Raw genomic sequence first — 22,035 nt, 5'->3', positions numbered from 1 at the left:
GCTGTATGGGATCACATGTCATTAAAAGTTACTAGGGTATTTAAGACTGTGCTGATGTCTGTTCTGGCAGACATGTTTGTGTGATCGCTGTCTTCCGTACGTAAGTAATAAAAGCTAGCTTTCTGTCTGGAAGTCTCGTGTGCACTAATTTCCTTGGAAAGAATCATCTTAAAGGTGGTGTTACAAATTTCCACCACAATTGTATTCTGTACTAGTGAGTAACATCACAAAAAAGCACTGAAATAATTACGGTTCTTCACAATAGCGCCTCATCAAGATTTCAGGCTAAGATTTCTCTCGGCTCTATACCTGAAGTACTTTAATCAGAGATTCTTGGAACTTTCTGTGTGCAAAGAAGAACTCTGTAGGTAAGCTATGGCTTATACCAAAAAATCACAACATGGGGCTAGTGTCAATTGTGGCTAGTAATCCTTTGGATACCATTCAATAGGTTCCTGTGAGACTTGAGCTGTTTAGTTCCACATAGCATCCCTTCAAACAATAGAAGTGCTAGCTATGAGGTCAACATTGCATTCCTCCCTCCCCCCAGCAGCAAGATATTTGGACACTGAGAAAATGGGGGATAAAATATAATTAACTCTTAAGAAGTAATGAGTACATTTGGTCCTACCCTGGTTCCTTATTAATATCCCAAAATATAGCAAAGTTGTCCTCCCTAAAAAACAGTTGAAACATTTACTGGGATTTCAGTAGGTCTCAAAGAGAACACAACAGTCAAGGCTGCCAAAATTTGGTGTCAGCAGCATGAGACAAACGCATCGTCTCCCTAGCAACCATTGGGGGCGGGGAAAAAATCTCTTGCTAGCAGAAGGAGAACTCTTAATGCATCAGACCGCATGGGTCAGATGCTGTTTGTTTCTCTAGCAAGCAATTAAAAATCCCAGGGACTTCTGCTAATGCAAGTCTTTAAAAAATCAGCATGAAAGTAGAGAACAATAGGAACAAGTGGACTCACACTAGTGGGCAGATACAAACTTCTAGAGTATGAGAGGTTTACATGCCCACAAACAAATTTGCTTCAAGGTTGACAGACATCAAAGCCAATTAAAAATAATTTTTAAGCCACTGACATTTTTTCTAGACCCAGCACTTTTTTTCTAAAAGTGGTGCAGTTCTGGAATTTATTAGTAGGGAGGATGTGGCTCATACAAATCATTTTGTGGAGGAGAGTTTTCTAGCACATTAAATGTCAGCCTTGTTAAGGGTTTCATAGCCTCCTGATTTCCATCATGTGTATAAACAGTCCATTTCCTGCTGACGTACAGCATAATTTTAGGAGCTAAAGCAAGAAATGCCCGAATAGGTGTCAACAACAGTTTGTCATCAATAGGAACAGAGTCTGTGTCTTTGTAGCTGTGGAACTAGTTATGCATGAAAATTAATTTCTAATAGGAACTAATTTATACAGGTGCTTACCAAAAGCTTCTTTGGGTATTCCAATTTAAAATTCAAGTACTGTTTGGTTATTAGATGGCATTCATTTAATGTAGGAGAAAACGCCAAAAGCTGTTTAGTGGGAGCTTGCTTGGGATCCTGTGGAATAATGCTGCACCTTCCAGCCATAACTTAAACTTAATTTGACATCAGTCAAATAGATATATACTAGAGAAAATACACATTTATTCATTATGTTCAATAGCTACCCCTGTGTTTGAAAAGCAGGTGGGACTTTGCAAAACTTTGATAGACAAGCCCTTACCAGCCTAACTACTTATTTATATTGTTCTTAAGACAGTTGAGAGCACTTCAGATCTATTGTCTTAATTCTTCTAACAATCCTGTAAAGTAAGTCAGTGTTGTTATTAATATCACCATATGCAGATAAAAGGAGGGTTGCTGAAGCAGAGAGAATAGTACTTTGCCAAGGCCACCAAATGAGGTAATGGCAAACAAGGGTTCAAATCAAGGGCTTTCTCAGCCACTATACAACCACCAAGGTACTTTCTATGGCACTTTTTTGGTTCAAATGAACAGGCCTGAGCAGTACTCAGTGCTGAGAAGGTTCAAAATTTGTTGTTGAACGGCTTACCAGCATTTACAATGTAAGTAAGAATGTGCTCTAGAAAGTGCCCAGAATCCTACACAACCAGAATTCTGCAGCAGAAATGTAATCACTCTAATGCCCTCTCTGTGGGACTGCCTTTGAGGTTGGTCTGGAAGCTGGAGCTGGTGCAAAAAGCAACAGTGCAACTGATCATGTTACCCCATTGCCAAAGGAATTGCACTGGCTGCCCACCAACTGCTAGGCCAAGTTTAAGATGCTGGTTTTGGTATACAAAGCCCTATAAAGCTTGGAACCTGAAAGACCATCCTACTCCTTACATACCCAGTCGATCACTGTGCTCTGCAGGCAACGGCCTCCTGTAGATACCATCTTATCTGTTCCGTGCAACATAGGAAACGGACCTTTAGTTTTGTGGCACCTACCCTTTGGAATTCCCTCCCCTTAAATATTAGACAAGTGCCATCTGTGATCTTTTCAGTGCCTAATGAAGACCTTTCTCTTCAACAAGTCTTTGAAGTAGAGACATCCCAGATGTTTTATTTTTAAAATATTTTTATGATGTTTCATTTTTTGTTAGCTGCCCTGGGCATCTTCTGGGAGAGAGGGCAGGATAGAAGTTTAAATAAATAAATAAATAAGGAAGGAAGGAAGGTTTCCTGCAAGACAAATGACAAGAATTTATGTATGTAGAAAGACAGAAATCTATGGATTGTAGTAATCTAAGTTCTATTCAGAGTAGACCTATTTAAATTAATGAACCTAAGTTTGTAATGTCTATGGGTTTTGCTCTGAGTAGAACTAGCACTGAATATCACTTTATAAATCTTTCTTTCCTAATGTAATTAAAGTAAAAAAAGCTCACCCTAGGCTGCAAGATTCGTCTCATCCAGTTTAGGAGGTTAGCCAATCTGGAGACCCGGAGAGGACCCCAAAAATCCAGAGTCTCCAGAAAAAAACTAGACACCTGACAACACTAGCTATACCCCAGAGTAAGCAATACATCAAAAGATTGTACTGTAAGATAGCAATCAGGAAACCCGTTTTAAATCTTGATTGTATGCTTTAGGCAACCCACTTTGACTCATTCTCCCATCTGCAATATAGAGATAATGACTGGCCTATTTTGCAGAAGTTTTGTAAGAATTATCAAGAAAGAAAAAAGTGCTTTGAGCTCTCTGTAATGCGATATATTGTAACACAGTATTGTAACACAGTATTGTAACACACTTAATATGTTATTATTTAGAGGTTCATATCTTCTCTGGGCCCACATCAGACTAGAGGGGTCAAAGACTAATGTCTGGTCTGCTGTAAATATGGCTTTATTTCAGGTCTGTTGCTTCACAGCTCAGCTTCTACCACATCCCAGGATACTCTCAGCAAGATCTACAATCATTCTGTAGGCCTCCTTTCCTGAGTTTCCTGGCTTCTGTATTGTTGGCCTTGGTAGGCTTAAGTCCACGACTCCTATGTCTTCCTGAGGAGGAAAGAGCTGGATAAATCTGGGATGCAACTAGTCTCTCTTTGGCCCCACCCAAAGGGGCTTAGCCTGAAGATGTCCTCTGTCAGAGGAGCAAGGTCCAAGCCTCCTTTGCCCCTCACTTAGACACCTAACTATTCCAGCCTGTTCTCTAGACTTCCACCCAGGGCTGTGGAGTCGGAAGCAATTTTGGGTGGAGTCGGAGTCTGTAGAAATGTACTGACTCCGACTCCGATTCTGACTCCTTCATAAATGGCAAATGTATATTAGCTAGTAATAACAAATTTACTGTAGTAAAATGGTAGCACAAAGCATTTCATCACCACCACGTGAATCCAGAGCTTGGAAAAGTTACGTTTTTAAACTACAACTCCCATCAGCCCCAGGGATTTGGCTTGTGGGAGTTGTAGTTCAAAAAAGTAACTTTTCCAAGCTCTGGATTCACGTGGTGGTGATGAAATGCCTTGTGCTACCATTTTACTACAGTAAATTTGTTATTACTAGTTAATATACATTTGCCATTTATGGAATCGGAGTCGGAGTCAGACAGCAGAAAAATAGAGGAGTCGGAGTCGAAGGTCTGGCATACCGACTCCGCAGCCCTGCTTCCACCAACCTGCTTCCCCCTTTCTGAGGCTTTTTACATCCTCCAACTTTCCCCCACCCTTCATTCTGGCTGAGGTCCTGCAGCTGTGCTCGTTCCCTCCCAGTGCCTTTCCCTGCTCCTGGTAGCACAGGTGGAGCCTCCAAGCAATGCCCAAACATCATCTCCTCAGGAGACGTTGCCTGGTTGATGCTTGGCAAAGGACCAGCAAGCCCCTGCGGTCCATCACACAAATATTAAAAAAACAAGCAAGCAAACAAGCATGCCCAGTTTGGGAAGATCATTGTATTCTCTGTATTCTCAAACTGGGCATGCTTATTTATTTAAATATTTGTATGACACTTTCCCACTCTACAGTTAAAAGTGGGTCTCAATAAACAAAGTAATAAAAATAGATTAGCAGTGCAATCATAACACAGAGATGCACTATATCCTAAACTCTGGACTTGTGGTTTTTTAAAAATTGCATATTTTGGGGTGTATAGAAATGGTAGTCACTTCCTTTACTCACAGAGGGCCTTTTCTGAATAAGTGTGTGCTCAAGTATGCTATGTGTGATTGAGAAAGATGCATTTGGGCAGAGAAAGAGAGAGAAGGAGAGTTTTGTGTGTGGGGTGTGTGTGTGTAAGAAAGTGTCTGAGATAAAGTTATGCATGTATGTATATATGGTCTGTGTGGGAGAGAGATGTGGTGTGTTTCTGTTAAGAAAGAGGTATGTGTGTGCTCTCTGTGTGGTTTGTGTGTGTGAGAGAGATGCACTTGGGCAGAGAGAGGGGGGAGATGTATGAGTGGCTGTGTATATGAGAAGTGTATGAGTGGCTGTGTATATGAGAAGTGTATGAGTGAGTGTGAGAGAGTGATGCATTTGTCTCTGTGGTCTGTATGAGTGCTGTGTGTGCAAGAAAATGTAGTGTGGCCACCTTGTATATTTTTTACTGGTACTGGGGAATGCTTCATGTTATGTGACAGTTACAGTTGTGTGTGTGTGTGAAATCAGTATTGTATGATTTCCACAATTAGTTACAGCAGCGTGTGTGAAATCAGTATTGTGTGATTTCCACAATCAGGACCAGCAGGACATACCTGACTTCCCACAGTAAGCATGAGGATGTGTATGTATATGAGAGAGAGAGACAGCAATGATTGTACACTCTTTAATTTTGTTATGCCATGCCCCCTACCGCAGCTATTTTGTATTATGCCATGCTCCTATGTGACTGGCACCCATATCGCTGTCCACTGGTCCAAAAAGTTTGGCGACCTCTCTTCTAGCATATCTACTTAGGCTGGCTGAGGAAAAGCCCTACTGGCATAATTTATGCTAGTATGGATAGCAAAAATGCAGCACGTTGAGAGTGGGGAATAGGCCCTTCTATCCGAATTCCCTTCATTCATTGGTCCCAACCACTAAGCTTGGGGTAACTAAATTCAACCTACAGGAGTCAATGGAAGGACAGAAAATGTGGACAGGCTTTTTACACAGCCTGTCCACAACTCCAGAAGCAATTAGGATATACCTTAATTTACAGAGGAGTTACACCAGATACATCTGACTTCTGATGTATCTGCCTGGTTAGGATTGCTCTGTAGAACTAATAATAATTGCAGCTCTGCTGCTGTGCCTTGTCCGTGTGTAGCCCTCCAGCCATATGTACATTTATTTATATGTGAATAAACTAAGTAGGATTTACCCAACGAGACTGACTTTTGAGCAGACCTGTAAAGAATTGCACCCTCCCTCAGGTTGTACTGTAAGATAGCAATCAGGAAACCCGTTTTAAATCTTGATTGTATGCTTTAGGCAACCCACTTTGACTCATTCTCCCATCTGCAATATAGAGATAATGACTGGCCTATTTTGCAGAAGTTTTGTAAGAATTATCAAGAAAGAAAAAAGTGCTTTGAGCTCTCTGTAATGCGATATATTGTAACACAGTATTGTAACACACTTAATATGTTATTATTTAGCGTGTATATTATTATTATTATTATTATTATTAATTATTATATTTATTTAACATTTTTAATGTATTTTACTTTGTACGTCGCCCAGAGTGGCTGGACAACCAGCCAGATGGGCGACTAATAAATATAATATAATAATAATAATAATATACACGCTAAATAATAACATATTAAGTGTGTTACAATACTGAGCTTAGATGAGTGAAGAATCCAATAAAATGAATGCAGTGGCTGCATTTTCCGGAACGGACAATTTTCTGCAACTTTCTGAAAATAAAAGCCTTTTTTCCCTTTTACTAGAGGCCCTTTATTATACAGCCACAAGAGTGGCTGTATACTCTCTTCTTTGTCTCCTTACAGCAGGCAAAGCTGTCAGATTGACCTCTCAGCTAACGTTTGAGTACCGTCCTACGCAATCAACAAAGCGTTTGGTACGGGAAAGTATGTTTAGCCGCTCCGGCCACCGTACCTCTGAGTGCGCTGCCGATTTCTGCTCGGGTAGCTGCCATTACTTCGGTGTTAGTTGAGACAGCAAGAGCTGCCATGAGCGAGAAAGGGGAGCTGGACCTAACTGGAGCCAAGCAGAACACGGGCATGTGGCTAGTCAAGGTGAGTGAGCGGTGACCAGAACATTGGGAAACCATTTGCTCTCCTTAGTGAGCTGAACATCTTCAGGGTGTGCAAGGCAGAGAAGTGCAGTAGCCGTGCCTCTCTTGTTACTATTATTACTATCAGTGTGCATGGCACTTTGTAAAGTAAATAGTTAAGAAAGCAGATTCATATTGTAGGGAGGATATAATCCTAAATTATACACAAAGAAGTAGAAAAAAAGTGTATAAAATCATGCTGTTGAGAAAGTGAACGCCGAATCTTCCTATTCGTGGTTTGCTTTTGGGTTTCTGGGAAGCATCAAGTTGGCCACCCTGGCTTTAATCCAGGAAGCTCTTAGGGGAGGAGATCTAACGATTCCTTTCTCTCTCTCACACACATATATAGGAGCAGATGTTAATAGTCAAATTCCCACTTGCTACACGTTCAATGCACATGAGAAGGGGTTCTAAATATGTAGCTATGTATAAGTGCAGGTATTTTCTATGCGGGGTGGGACCTGTCCCAATCAGATTCTCCCATCTGTGGAGGGTCTCTGGGCACATAAGGAATGAATTTCACATGCGCTGAATATGCTTTGGTATGTGTGTGGTTAGTGCAGTCATTGATGGCGGGGAGGCATTGCTGCTGGATGCTTTCCATGTCTCCCATAGGAGTGGCAAAGGGCCCAAGTTTAGTTACAGAAATATAGATATAGTTTCATTGGGCAGGAGGTGTACGGGCTTAAGTTAAAAGCTTACTGGAAAAAGTGGATTTGTGGGGGGAGAGACAAACACGGTTTCACATAAATGTTCTGGGAGGGAGTTCCAGAGAGTGGCAAGAGAGGAAGACTGTACGTGTGTGTGTGTGTGTGTGTGTGTGAATGGACAGCAGTACCAAGGAAAAGCTAGATTACTTGGCTGTTTTGTATAAATAGCTGCTGTCCTGGAGATAGGCTTTGATTGTGGATACTGCCTACAGTGACCCTAATGGTGAAGAGCATTGGATCATTAAGCAGCCTTGAACAGCTCCAACTGCTAAAAATTCCAGTCGCTTCTGGTGAAGTCTATTGAGCATACAAAAGCAGCCTCATAAAAATAAAGTTTATCTGTTTTGAAGTTCAAATAAAATAGCTACTCTTTTTATAAGAATCCCTAAGGTGCCTGTCCAGGCAGGCTTAATGTGTGTCATGGCTTGGCCTGGGTATATTGACAAAGAATTATAACAGTGTTTCTCAACTAGGGAGCATTCCCCCCCCCCCCAAGAGGTGTGTGAAGATCTTGGGGATGTGGCAAGAGTGTTTCCAAAAAACATGTACAACGGTGGTTCCCAGCCTGGGGGCCGGGACCCCCAGGGGGGTCACGAAGTAATCCAGACGGGGCCGTGAACAGTAAAGAAATGAATTATTTATTATTATTTTTTAAAGAAGTCTTCACTTCCTCGACACTGTCTGCTTCCCACTGCCGCTGCAGATGACACCTCCCCCTTGCTCCAAACGAGAGGGGAGGCCTTTTGCTGAAGTGCCAGAGCATCTTTCAGGCACACTAAGGGCAGGCATCTGCCTATAAAATACATGGCAGATGCCAAAGGAGGCTGAGGGTGGAGCTACCAGGAAGAAGAGGGGATTACCATCATTGATTCCCGTCTCCTTGCACTGCCACTACTGACAGCGCCCTTACTTAGAATGAGAGGAGAGGGCTTTTTGTGAAGCAAAAAGAAGCAAGGCCGCACAGAAAGGCTGCTTTCCCCCTTCCTCCCTGGGAGCCAACCTGCCTCCCTGGGGGGAGGGGGTCATGATTTTTTTCCAGCTTATAAAGGGGGTCTCGTGCTCATAAAGGTTGGGAACCACTGATGTACAATATAAGTAAAAATTAAACAATATTAAAATATAAAAGTATGAAGATTTATGTTCAAAAGGTGAGATGATTGTACACAACTTATTAAATGATGTGCATGTCATCACGGGTGCACAGTAGTTCAGCTTTATTACAGGAGCAGGTCTGAAAGGGGTGTAGGATTTTTATGCTAGCTAAAATGGGGCATGAGTTTTAAAAAAGGTTGAGAAATGCTGTATTATAAGAATTCTTTGTGCACAGAGCATTTCCTCATCACTGAGTAATCATACCTTGAATTTCCATAGCTGTGGAAATGGTGGAGTCTTCTGGTTTGGATATTCTATTTATGCTGTATTATTCTTGGGTCTTGGCTGGTTTTTCAGTAGTGTTGTGAATTATGAAAGGGATGTCTTCAATGTTTTAAAATTATATTTTATTGATTTTATTTCATGCTCACTTTGTAAACTGCTTGGTGAAGAATTTACTGGTTATAAAACTTAAATAAAATACCCTTTCCTTCCACCTACAGTCTGGTATTTGGGTCACGGCATGGCTTCATGGAAGACTTGATCCTAGCACATCTATCAGAGCCCACACATGGGAGCGGGGAGGGAATACTTTACAGGGGCCTGAAGATCCAGCAAGAAGGGGTGGCCCAGTCTGCAACTCCATTACTATGAAGGGGAGGGGAAGTTGTAGAGTGTGTTTGAGGATATTTATGGAAACTTAATTTCACTGTATCTGTGTACCTGTTGTGCAGATCATGTGAGATTTTTCTGGAGCTGAATAGAAGCAGTACTGGGGCAGAACAACATTTTGAACAGTGACTTGTTGGACCAGAACTCTAGACTAGAGAGTGTATGCTAATATAATTCAACTAGGGCTTTTACTTTGAGAAACAGATATTTTTGCTTACTAATGTGACATATTCTGAAGAATCGCCAGTCCCAGAGTTTCTTGTGCATAGGCAGGAAGGAGAGATAGTGGGTAGGAGGGGCAAAACACCATAATAATGAGAGACATTGATCCCAGGAGTGGGTGCTGCTGGTAGGATTTACAGGCTCATGTTATATGTGAGTAACTGTTTAGTTCAGAGGTTCCCAAACTGTGGTCCATGAGCTTCATTCAGGTGGTCCATATAATGTCTGCATTAAATATATATATTGTGTTAATTGCTTCTTTTATGTCTTACATTTATTGTATCTATAGAATGCAAATTGTAACAAAATAAATACAATATAATAAATAGAAGAAGCAATAAAAATACAATTAAAAATTATACAGCATCTAGCACAGTGCATTACAATTGCTACAACAGGCAGAAAAGTCTTTAAGCGGTCCACCAAGACCATAAGCAACTTTCATGGGGAAAAAATTCACACTGGTTTAGTTCACACAGTTCTTTTCAGTAAATTGTTCATACCCCTACAGATAAGAATTTTTGCAGACTGAAAGAAATTTCAGTGAACAAGCACTGATTAAAAAATGCAGGTGTTCTACAGTGGAGCAACAGCAGTTATGTCATCATATCTATTGTGTTTATTGGGTGTGCACTTGCAAGAGAAATTGACTTCGAGGAGATACTTAAAAAGGCTAGAAGAATAAATCAAATGGGTTGTGTCCAACAAAGTTGTTTATTTCATGCAACAGTTTCTGCTTGTACAACAAAACTTACCCTCCGTTCCTCCCTCTGCATGCCCTCAGATCTGTTCTGGGCTTCCCCACAACCCTCCAGAGCAGATTTGGGTGGCACATGGGGAGAGGAGGAGGAGAGGAAGTTCTGCTGCAGAAGTCCTTGGGTGAATAGAATGACTTCATTGGATACAATGATATATTGGATACAGCAGGTTTAAAGCGGTAGTCTCGAATTTTATTAAATTAACTCAGTGCTTCAAATAATTTTCCAGGAATCCTTTTATCCCCAGCGTTATGGTCCGTACCAGGGAGGGTTACAGACAACTTGGACTAGCCCCTTTGGTGGAGGACACTCCAACAAGTAGAAAAGGACGTAATCAACGGAAGATTACAGACTTTTATGGTCCAAACTTGAATGAATGGCCTCCTAAGAATCCCTTGGAGCTGAGAGAGCCTGAGGAAAAGGGAGTTTGCTTAGACTGGTCCTTGGGTCCACATTGCCTAATGAAATCATTACCGTGAGGGCAGATGAATGTTCCCTGGCAGTAGAACTGCAGCAAGCCAGTCCTACAATTTCAAACTCTGGACTGATCTATAATCCTACCCAGTTACAGTTATGTGGTAATCATGTGAATACTGCCATGCTTTCACACGACGAGGACGCGAAGGCTGACCATATGGACAATTGCCCCCCCCTGCATCATCCCCTGTACTTCAACATTTTCTCTCTCCGCCCTGTCAGCCTCCAAAGAACGCAGGGGCGTGCTGCGAAGTCTCCGAGCAGGACACGTTGGTCAAACTACTTAATTCCCAGCTCGAATTAACTAAGAACCTTTTCATAAACTGGACAGAAGACCTGCCACTAATTAAGAATTGCTTTGCCGAGTGTATGGGGCTTTTGACTCTGCTAACGACATTAGCTCTGCCTAGTTCAAGGGGGTCTTCTCATTCTCCTGCTATTTCTAAGATAAACTCTGATTCAATGCTAAAGTCTTGGGCTGCCAGGGATTCTAACTCCTTGCGAGAGCTTAACCCTTTAACTGAAGTGCCTACACATGAAACACAACAGCGTCTCCCAAGTTCTTCTTCTTTGTCAACCTCGAATTATATCTCTAAGAAGCGTGGTAATTCCTCTGGAGGCCTTCCCAGGGGTCAAAAAAAGGGCACCAAACAGAAGAATTCTAAATATTTGACAACTTTAAAAAAGAAAATGAAAAATATTAAAAACATCCCCACTTCTAGAAAGGGCGCCAAAATGAATTTTAACAAACTTTTCAAGGTACTAGACCCAGAGGAGAAAGTCCAAGCAGCTCCTGCTAGGCGAATAATTAAAAATAACAACACAATCAAAACCAATATGATGGAAAGAAAACAGCTCTCTGAGCGAAGCCCTGTAGCCTTGCGCCCAGACGATATTGCATCAACCCTCGTGGAGCAGCAGATAAACTCGAAACTGCTGACTAAGGAAGCAATCTCTTTAAGTGATTCTGAGGAACTTGAATGTCGAGAGTGCTTTTGGCTAACACCTCTGGGAAAAAAGAAATGGCGTCTCTTGTTGGAGGACAGGGCCTTGGTTTTTACCAACTATTCCAAACCATTTGGCAGGCTGTTGCAGTGGGACCGAAAAATCCATCTACTGAAGATTTTACCAGTGGCCATCAAGACCTCTTTGGAGCTTGGCTCAATCAAGAAGATTGAATACCTCTTTTATAATACAACAACGGCCAGAGCCCTTGTATCTTTCACTTCAGCTTCATTTACGGACTTGGTTTACTCTCACAAGGAGGGGTTTCAAAATAAAGGCATTAGGGTTAAAAGGTTATTTGCCTCCCTTGCCGTTGATTTCTCATAGGAAGGAGACCTGCTTTGCTCCCCCAATCTCGGAAAAGGAGGAATTTCAAATGGGAGCACCTGCCAACTGCCTTAACCCCACTCTGACTGTAACAACTGAAAACCCTGACTCACCTATTCCAAGTGTGTACTTGAAGTTAGGTGGCCAGGACAGAATAGGGATTCTGTTGGTGTACCGCCCACCCCGCTGCTCCACAGTCTCCCTGTCTGAGCTAGCCAGGGTAGTCTCGGGTTTGGTGTTGGAGTCCCCTCAGCTTGTGGTACTGGGTGACTTCAACATCCACACTGAGACTGCTCTGTTGGGAGTGGCTCAGGACTTCATGGCCTCCATGACAACCATGGGTCTGTCCCAAGTAGTATCTGGCCCCACTCATGTTGCTGGTCACACCCTCGACCTTGTTTTCTGTGTTGGTCGGGATGACGATGATCTTGGTGTGGAAGAACTTGCGGTGGTTCCGTTGTCATGGACAGATCACTACCTGGTCAGGTTTAGACTCACTGGGACTCAGAACCTCTGCAGGGGTGGGGGACCGATTAGAATGGTCCGTCCCAGGAGGCTGATGGATCCGGATGGTTTCCTGACGGCCCTTGGAGATTTTCCTGTCACCTTGGCAGGCGATCCTGTCAAAGCCCTGGTTGACCTCTGGAATGGGGAAATGACAAGGGTGGTGGACACGATTGCTCCCGAGCGTCCCCTCTTTCGGAGTGGAGCCAAACCGGCCCCTTGGTTTTCCAAGGAGCTGGTGGTGATGAAACGTGTCAGACGGGGACTAGAGCGACATTGGCGGAAGACTCGGAGCGAAGCTGATCGATCTTGGGCTAGAGCCTATTTGAAGGCCTACTCCGAGGCAGTACGGGCTAAGAAGAAATCTTTCTTCTCGGCCTCCATTGCATCTGCTGGGAGCCGTCCAGCGGAACTGTTTCGAGTGGCTAGGGCGCTTTTAAATTCCAGCCCCCGTGAAGGTAATTCTGACCACTCAGCAGACCACTGTCAAGAATTTGCACAACACTTTGCAGACAAAAGTCGCTCAGATTCGCTCTGACTTGGATGCTAAAATTGATACAGTCTCTGAGGATGTAACTTTGGCGCCTGTTTGTCCAATTAAAATGGATTATTTTCAACTTGTTTTGCCTGAGGATGTGGACAAGATCCTTGGAGTGGCGCGTGCCACCACTTGTGTATTGGACCCTTGCCCTTCCTGGCTCATTAGAAGTACCAGAGGGGGACTGGTTGATTGGGTCAGGGGAGTAGTTAATGCCTCTCTACAACAAGGCAGAATTCCATCATGCTTAAAGGAGGCAGTTATAAGACCACTGCTGAAAAAGCCCTCCCTGGATCCCCCTTTACTAGGTAACTACCGGCCAGTCTCCAATATTCCATTTTTAAGCAAGATAATAGAGTGTATGGTGGTCGCCCAACTCCAGAGATTCCTGGATGATATGGATTATCTGGATCCATTTCAATCTGGTTTCAGGCCTGGCTATGGGACAGAGACGGCTTTGGTCGCCTTGGTGGATGACCTACGCAGAGAACTGGACAGGGGGAGTGAGTCTCTGTTGGTTCTACTGGACCTCTCAGCGGCTTTCGATACCATCAATCATGGTATCCTTCTGGGCCGCCTTGCCGAGATGGGACTTGGGGGCACTGTGTTACAGTGGCTCCAGTCGTTCCTGGAGGACCGAACCCAGAAGGTGGTACTGGGGGACTCCTGCTCGACCCCCTGGCCATTGACCTAAGGGGTCCCTCAGGGTTCAGCTTTGTCCCCCATGTTATTTAACATCTACATGAAACCGCTGGGAGAGGTTGTCCGGGGTTTTGGGGTTTGGTGCCATCAGTATGCTGATGACACTCAACTCTATTTCTCTTTTCCACCTGAAGCCAAGGAAGCCGTACAGGTCCTAAACTAGTGTCTGGCATCAGTGATGGACTGGATGAGGGCAAACAAGTTGAGATTAAATCCTGATAAAACAGAGGTACTCCTGGTCAGTCGGAGGGCAGATCAGGGAATAGGGATTTAACCGGTGCTGGATGGGGTTGCATTCCCCCTGAAGTCTCAGGTTCGCAGTTTGGGTGTACTCCTGGACTCAGCTTTGAATTTGGAGGCCCAGATTACTGCTGTATCCAGGAGCGCATTTGCCCAATTAAAACTGGTGCACCAGCTGCGCCCGTTCCTGGAGCTGCCTGATCTAACTAGGGTGATGCATGCTTTGGTTACATCCCGTTTAGACTACTGTAACGCGCTCTACATGGGGCTGCCTTTGAAGACTGTTCGGAAACTTAAATTGGTACAAAGAGCTGCAGCCAGAGTGCTAACTGGGGCTGGTTACAGGGACCATACAACCCCCCTGTTACAACAGCTCCACTGCCTGCCAATTTGTTTCCGGTCACAATTCAAAGTGCTGGTTTTGACCTACAAAGCCCTATGCGGCTCAGGTCCAGGTTATTTGACAGATCGTATCTCCCTACATGAATCTGTCCGGGATTTGAGATCTTCAGGTGAGGCCCTTCTTGTGCTTCCCACACCTTTGCAAGTACATATGACGCGGACACGAGATAGGGCCTTTTCGGTGGCCGCCCCTAGGTTGTGGAACTCCCTTCCGAGTGAAGTGCGATTAGCTCCCTCCTTGCCGTCCTTCCGGCGACAAGTAAAGACTGTTTTATTTCAATGGGCATTTGGGATAGAGAACAACCAGGATTAAGTGTCATAGGATGGGTGACTATATTATATGATTTTATTATTTTTAATATTTTAATATTTTATTATTTTAAATTGCTGTTTTTAACATATGTTTTATGGTTTTAATTTTTCTCATAGTTTAATTCTTTTTTAATTGTATACTTCTGTATGTTTTAATGGTGTTGCTTTTAGTTGTAAGCCGCTCTGAGTCCTATTGGAAAAAGGGCGGGGTAGAAATAAAGTTTATATTATTATTATTATTATTATTATTATTATTATTATTATTATTATTACAATCCAATGTGAACTGGTCTATATATAAAATGCAATGGCAGAATCAAACCCACAACAGGATAATATCTTTATTGGAATCAACAAAAAAGTTACAAAATAGGCACCAAGGGTTGTATTCAACATAGCGCTAAGTTTCCATCAGCCCAAGGATTTCTTCTTGCATGATGGAACAGTCCCTCTCCTCCTCCCATGTGCTCCCTAAATTTGCTCTGGGGGTTCTCCCAACTCTCCAGTGCAGATCTGGGAATGGCATAGGGCACCTGCAGGGGAAGGAGAGGAGGGAAATCCCTTGTGCTAGCGCTAATCCTTGTGTTAGCTCAAAAAGTTAGTTGAATACTGTCCCAGGCTTTGTAGGATGCTTCTTCAGGCTGGGTGTCATGTTAAGTAGCAGGCTGGATGTTACAGTAAAAAGCACTGGGAGCAGTCTGTTCTGGGGCATGGTAAAAAAGCCACAATGTAGGCCATGATGTATTTCAGAAATGTAGAAAGTAGAACTTCCAAATAGTGCTCAGCTATAATCCCCCCTCAGTTTCTGAAAAAGCTTTGTCTCACATAAACGGTGAATGGGTTTTTCTTCTGCTTCCAGGTATGTGTGTGTGTGTAAATTATGTTGTTTGCCCTTGTAAAAAACTGTTTTCCAACTTATTCCCCCCTCCCATCCCCCAAAACCATCCCTACCTGAATTTTAGAAGGCCCTTATATGTCCGTCTTTCTCTCACCATCATCACTTTGCCTTCATAGCTTTCCTGCATTAATCTTTGGTCTAAAAGGGTCTTTCATTTTCTTATTGTGGCTGGGGAGCAGGGAGAGAGAAATCTTCAAGCTTGGCAAGATAGAACCTGGCTTATGCTTCTCATCAGATTTGGTACTATAGTGTTTTTTTCCAGTGAAACTCAGGGCTAAGTCTGCCGTCTTAACTATGTCTACTCAGAAGCAAGTCCTATTGAATTTGAAAGCAGTTTAGTAAGTGTTGGGCTTCAGTGGACAGGAGTACACCAAAAGCCTCGTATCCATTCACACAGCCTGCCTCTTCCTTTGCACAGGTGGCCACAATTGCTGGGAATGTTCAGTTTATTGCTTATATTAGGGATCAGGTGCTAGCACACTCTAGTTACCCAGACTATGCCAGTGATGTGTCTTCCTGGACATTAAGGCAGGAAGCTTAGCAGTCATGGAAAAAGAGGAGAGGTCTTCTTCTGGATCAGGAACTGAATCACAGAATCATAGAATAGTAGAGTTGGAAGGGGCTTATAAGGCGATAAAGTCCAACCCCCTGCTCAATGCAGGAATCCAAATTAAAGCATTCCCGGCAGATGGCTGTCCAGCTGCCTCTGAATGCCTCCAGTGTCGGAGAATAAATACATCCCTCCCTATGGAGGGCTGTAGAAAGTGGCATTCCCCTGAAGATCATTATTGAGACCTGTGCTTTTAAACTTGTTCATAAATGATCTAGAGTTAGGGGTGAGCAGTGAGGTGGCCAAGTTTGCTGATAATACTAAATTGTTCTGGGTTATTAAAACAAAAAGGAATCACAAGGAGCTCCAAAAGGACTTTTCCTAACTGAGTAAATGGGCAGTAAAATGGCAAATGCAATTCATTGTAAACAAGTGTGAAGTGATACACATTGGGGAGAAAAAAAATCCTAATTTTATATATGCACTCAGGGTGTCTGAACTGGTGGTGACTGACCAGGAGTGAGACCTTGGGATCATAGTGGATAGCTTGATGAAGATGTAGTCCCAGTGTGGCAGCTGTGGAAGGTTTACAACATTTGGGCAATGTTGGCTAGTGCCCATTAGGATTGGTAGGACAGGAGGCAGAGAGGCCAAAAGTTAGTGGAGCCAGAGCCAATGACAGACAGAGCCAGCGTATTATATTTTTGCTCCCATCCTCCTCCATGTTGAATTCTACAAAGGGGAGTGAGACCCCATTGAGACTAAGGAGGAAGCTGGTAGCTAGGGCCATCCCCTGGTTGTAAGTAGGCAGGCAGGTGGGAGCTGGCTGAGGGCAGACTGATGTCTTTCTCTTGGCGATCACTCGTGACCGAGTAAGATTGTCTTCAAAATATAGTCTTTAACAATGGATCCGTCTGAATCTGTATCCACTGCCGATGTACCAGTCCATGACTAGGGGCTTCTGGATTTCATAGTCGTGCCCCTGTCGCCATTCGCCAATCGCCATGGGACTTTTGTTATGGAAGACGCCTGTGCATGAATTTGTTTTATGTGGGGAGATCGGCGCACCACGATCAACACACAATCTTGACAGAAAAAGGCTTTGATCCAATGGCATGGGTACCACGACAATTGGAAGTCTTTTATCTGCTGCAGCCTTCATCCGCCTTCACAGCTGTTGTAACATGCACATTGTTATCCTCCGCCTGTTCTGCCATTGAGGACTTTCTTGGATCGTTCTTTGTCTGGTTCCTCTCCCTTGACCTTACCGCCATGGGTGACCCTGCTGGGAGTACATGACTCCTGACGGCATCGCTCACAGGGTTCATTGGAACACGCAAGCCCACTCACCACTACAAGGTGACCATCCCCATTCTCCCTAAAGGATCAGTCTCCATGGCATTTGGGGCTTTTTAGTTTAGGGAAAAGGCAAGTAAGAGGTGAGATGTCTAAAATTATGCATGGTGTGGAGAAAGTGGATAGAGAAAATTTTCTTTTCCCTCTCTCGTAATACTTGAACTTGTGGACAATCAATGAAACTGAATGTTGGAAGATTCAGGGCAGATGAAAGAAAATACTTCTTCACACAGTGCATAGTTAAAATATGGAATTTGCTTCCATGAAAGGCAGTGATTGGCCACCAGTTTGGAAGTCTTTAGAAGAGCAATAGAGAAATTAATGGAAGATAAGGCTATCAGTGGCTAGTAGCCACGATAGCTATGTTCTACCTCTATAGTGAGAAGTAGACTATGTCTGCATCACAGGTGGGGAGAATGCTGTTATATTCAAGTTCTACATAATGGGCTTTCTTTGAGCATCTGGTTGGCCACTTTGAGAACAGCATGTTGGACTAAACAGACCTTGACTGATCCAGCAGACTCTTATGTTCTTGTGTTTGAGATATCGTCTTCCTAAGCCAATTAGGACTTTAGGAAATTAAAACTAGAATATTGGATTGCATCTGAAAATGAACTCAGAACCAAGATAGCTGTTTCAAGACTGGTGAGATGTGTTTAATGCATCTGGTACCAGTTAGTACAGAATACAGTGGGTAGGCTTCTAACAGTATTTTTTGGAATAATTCAGGAAACTAGTTATACTTGGTTTATTCCTTAATATCTGTGACAAAATATTGTTTTCTAGGTGGTATGTTTTCCCAATAATAATAAATGTAGCTCAAACTATATTTGGAAGAGAGGATTTCTATAATCTTTAGAAATACCCTCTAGCCAAAAAAATGAAAAGAAAGAAAAAGAAAATAGAAGGGAATTTAGGATACAATGTACAACTAGACCCATTGTTTGTTTTAACATGTCTTGATGGTAGCATATGTATTGGAGACAGAGAACAGATCACAAGTGGGTTTTTATAGCCAGAATAATAAATTCTGTATACTGGAGGCAAACAAGAAGACCACCCATGAAATTTTTTTTAGAAGTGTTAAATATGCTATAATGGCAAAATTAATGAATTATATCTGTGTCTAAAAGTGAGTAAAATGGGATCTATTTATTTATTTAATTTTAAGGGGCTTTTTCTTTGTACAATGTTAAAATTTTATAGATAAATGTACAATAGTGTTTCAAAAAGCTGTGACTAATTATGTACGTTATTATGATGTTAATAAAAACAAGATAGCGTATATCCTTCTCTACTAATTCATTTTAAAACAATAGTATTACAGCTGGTAATTAGTACACTGTTTATTTGCAATCTGTATTTGAAATACAGAAACACGATTACACTGTAATGCTAATTTCCTGTTTGTTCTTTATGGTTTCAGAAAGTGATCTACAATATATTTTGATTTAGTGTTGCTTTTTCCCACTTCCTAAAGGAAGGAAGGTCTTCTTATCTCAAAATTAAAGGGGTGGGCCAGGAAAGAGAATTGGGGTTCATCTTCTTTTCTGTACTTGTTGGATATTTTTCTTGATTTTTACCTTTTTCTTCTTTTAGGTCCCAAAATACTTGTCTCAGCAGTGGAATAAAGCCTCAGGAAGAGGTGAAGTAGGGAAGCTAAGAATTGCCAAGTAAGAGATATTATATTTTAATCTTTTTGGTTCAGTTTTTTTTCTTTATGTTTGGGTGGTGATAGTAGATGGAGGTGAGGAAGGGATTGGCATACAGTCTTTCTTATTTGAGACGTATCTCAGTGGTTCCCAACCTGGGGGCCGGGACCCCCAGGGGGGCCACGAAGTAATCCAGAGGGGGCCGTGAATAGTAAAGAAATAAATTATTAATTTTTTAAAAAAGTCTTCACTCCTTCGACATTGTCTGCTTCCCACTGGCGCTGCAGATGACACCTCCCCCTTGCTCCAAACGAGAGGGGAGGCCTTTTGCTGAAGTGCCAGAGCGTCTTTCAGGCGCACTAAGGGCAGGCATCTGCCTATAAAATACATGGCAGATGCCAAAGGAGGCTGAGGGTGGAGCTACCAGGAAGAAGAGGGGATTACTATCACTGATTCCCATCTCCTTGCACTGCCGCTACTGGCAACGCCCTTACTTAGAATGAGAGGAGAGGGCTTTTTGTGAAGCAAAAAGAAGCAAGCCTGCAAAGAAAGGCTGCTTTCCCCCTTCCTTCCTGGCAGCCAGCCTGCCTCCCTAGGGGGAGGGGGTCACAAAAAATTTTCAGCTTATAAAGGGGGTCCCGTGCTCATAAAGGTTGGGAACCACTGACGTATCTGATAACACAGTTGCTCTATGCTTCCCCCTACCCCTGAATTATGATTATAATTGCATATGCTAGTAGCGTGTAGTTTTGCAAGAATATTGTCTGGGTCTAAATAAAGCCTTGGTATGCCCAGTTAGCCCTATAATCTTATCCTGCACATAAGCAAGTTGCTAGTTTTGAATCTCTACCTGGGCCATCTGTCTCTGGATATGGTCATTTTGGAAAAACTCTGTACTTCAGGGGTACAAATGAGTAACAGTACTGAGAGGGAGTAGTTGATCTTGCTAAGGAAGATCATTGAGCCACAGAGTTAGCTCCTATGTCCAACTTCATACAGTAGCACGGTTCCCTAACTGATAATGTGGATTGATCCAAGGAAGGTGATCATGTAACTTCCTATTAAACAGGAAGAAAGACATTGTTATATCCTCCAAATGATCTTCCCTTGAAATGAAATGTTCCTGGTTCCTTGGTCTGTCTTCATGTTCCTTACATTTCACATACTTTATCAACTTTGAACACTCCGAATCCTTCCTGGTTTGTATCCATATATCTTACAACACAACAACCAAAGTTGGACAGGACTGTTCTGTATGATGCTGAGTGGGATAAAACTATTGCATTCTGTTTTAGTTTAGATTCAAAATATTACATCCTATCAAAAATGCCATTTGTCTTTTTATGTAATTTCATTATATTTCTGATTTAGATTGTGATAATAGTGTAGTAAGTCCTTCTTGGTTACCAAATTCTAGCCAGTCTCCTAGTCTCATTCCCTTGCACCCAAATGGGCTCTGTGTGACTGGAAAAACACTTTCACTCGCAGAAGAGTGCTCCCTGATTACCTCTTCTTACTGCAGTCTCTCTCACCACATGCAATTCTATTCTTGAGAGTACCGAAATCATCAGGAGCGGTTTTAGTAGGAGGATGAAACAAAGATAAGACAAAAGTCAAAAAGCCCACTTCTATGGTGAAACTGTGTTTTATACATGGAATGGAAACTCAAATAATTTATAGTATTGAAATATATGCATATGCACTTATTCTAACCTATTGTGTCCTTAAGAGGGCCACTGGGCACCAAGGAAAGCCAGTATACCATTCTATGGAATTCAGATTGTATTACAATAAAATACAATATATAAGAAATAAAAGAAGAAATCCAAGTACAATTAAGGTACAATTAAAAATCATACAGCATCTAGCACAGTGCATTACAATTGCTACAACAGGCAGAGAAATCATTAAGTGGTCCACTGAGACCCTCTGCAATTTTCAAGTGGCCCATAGGGGGGGAAAGTTTGGGAACCGCTTTTTTAGGATTCTGCTAGAACATTTTCTGTCTCCAAGCCCAGATGAACCCTTCCAGGCTTTCACTCCTTTCTTGAGAAGTGGAAGGTCATAGAGAGGGCAGGCCTTTGCTTTGGAGCCTAGCACTCTTTCCTCCTGGGTATTTCCCTGCAGGCTCTTTGCCTCAGCAGATGGATTACTATGGTGATGCAGAACCATGATCTGGAGGGTTTTCGATTCTCCATTGGGGTACACGATAGGAAGGTATGGATTCTGGAGGTCCCGATTCAGGGCTTCCTAGCTCAAGGGTCAGCAATTGGATGGGCTGTATCCTGCTGGGATGCCTCCAGTGTTGCTGGTCTGACAGATCTGTTTGGTCCCTCCTTGTTGGACTTGGAGCCCAGCAAGCAGCAAGGGGGTGGGTGGGAAGAGGAGAGTCTTGACAGTATTATAATAATCCTCTCCGTTCCATAGAAATTTACCTTTCTTTGGGGGGATTTATTTTTATTGTTTCTACTCCAGTAGTTAAAGGAAATAATTATGAGCATTAAAATACTATATCCTTTCCCTTCTTTCATAGGAATCAAGGAAGAACAGAAGTAAGTAGATAAAATGCAAATATTATTAAAGTATTTTGTATTGGAGTATATTACTTCATAACAGAATAGAATGGATGGCATTTTTTAGGTTTGTGTTTTGAAGGAGAAATCACTAATTTACTGTATGAGTGTGACGGGGGGTTGGCCATGATACTTTAAGAATGAGTTGACTGAGGGTAACTTGGGATTTTTTCGTGCATATCTCTAGTGCTCTGAGTCACATGAGATTTGCTAGACTGGAGTGGAGGAGATGCTGTTGACAGGGATGACCCTCCCTCTGAGCATGACAAGCAGGATCTTTTCCAGTCATCTGCTTCCCTCCAAGGGGAGAAGCCATGCCATTC

The 22,035-nt window shown here is 42.6% G+C and overlaps 1 protein-coding gene across 1 annotated transcript in view; it reads left to right on the top strand.

Moving 5' to 3' along the window:
• The first annotated feature begins 6,547 nt into the window (after positions 1 to 6,547).
• The window catches only part of GTF2F2 (general transcription factor IIF subunit 2), a 185,215-nt gene continuing 169,727 nt past the window's right edge, over positions 6,548 to 22,035 (top strand). Inside the window, exons 1-3 of the mRNA XM_061629861.1 lie at positions 6,548 to 6,684; positions 19,087 to 19,160; positions 21,673 to 21,691. Coding sequence (XP_061485845.1) covers positions 6,619 to 6,684; positions 19,087 to 19,160; positions 21,673 to 21,691 — 159 coding nt within the window. The 5' untranslated portion in view covers positions 6,548 to 6,618. The remainder of the gene's footprint in view (positions 6,685 to 19,086; positions 19,161 to 21,672; positions 21,692 to 22,035) is intronic.

This window comes from Rhineura floridana, chromosome 5 (genome assembly GCF_030035675.1).
Source record: "Rhineura floridana isolate rRhiFlo1 chromosome 5, rRhiFlo1.hap2, whole genome shotgun sequence".
NCBI lineage: Eukaryota > Metazoa > Chordata > Lepidosauria > Squamata > Rhineuridae > Rhineura > Rhineura floridana.
This window is presented reverse-complemented; position numbering and strand designations above follow the sequence as displayed.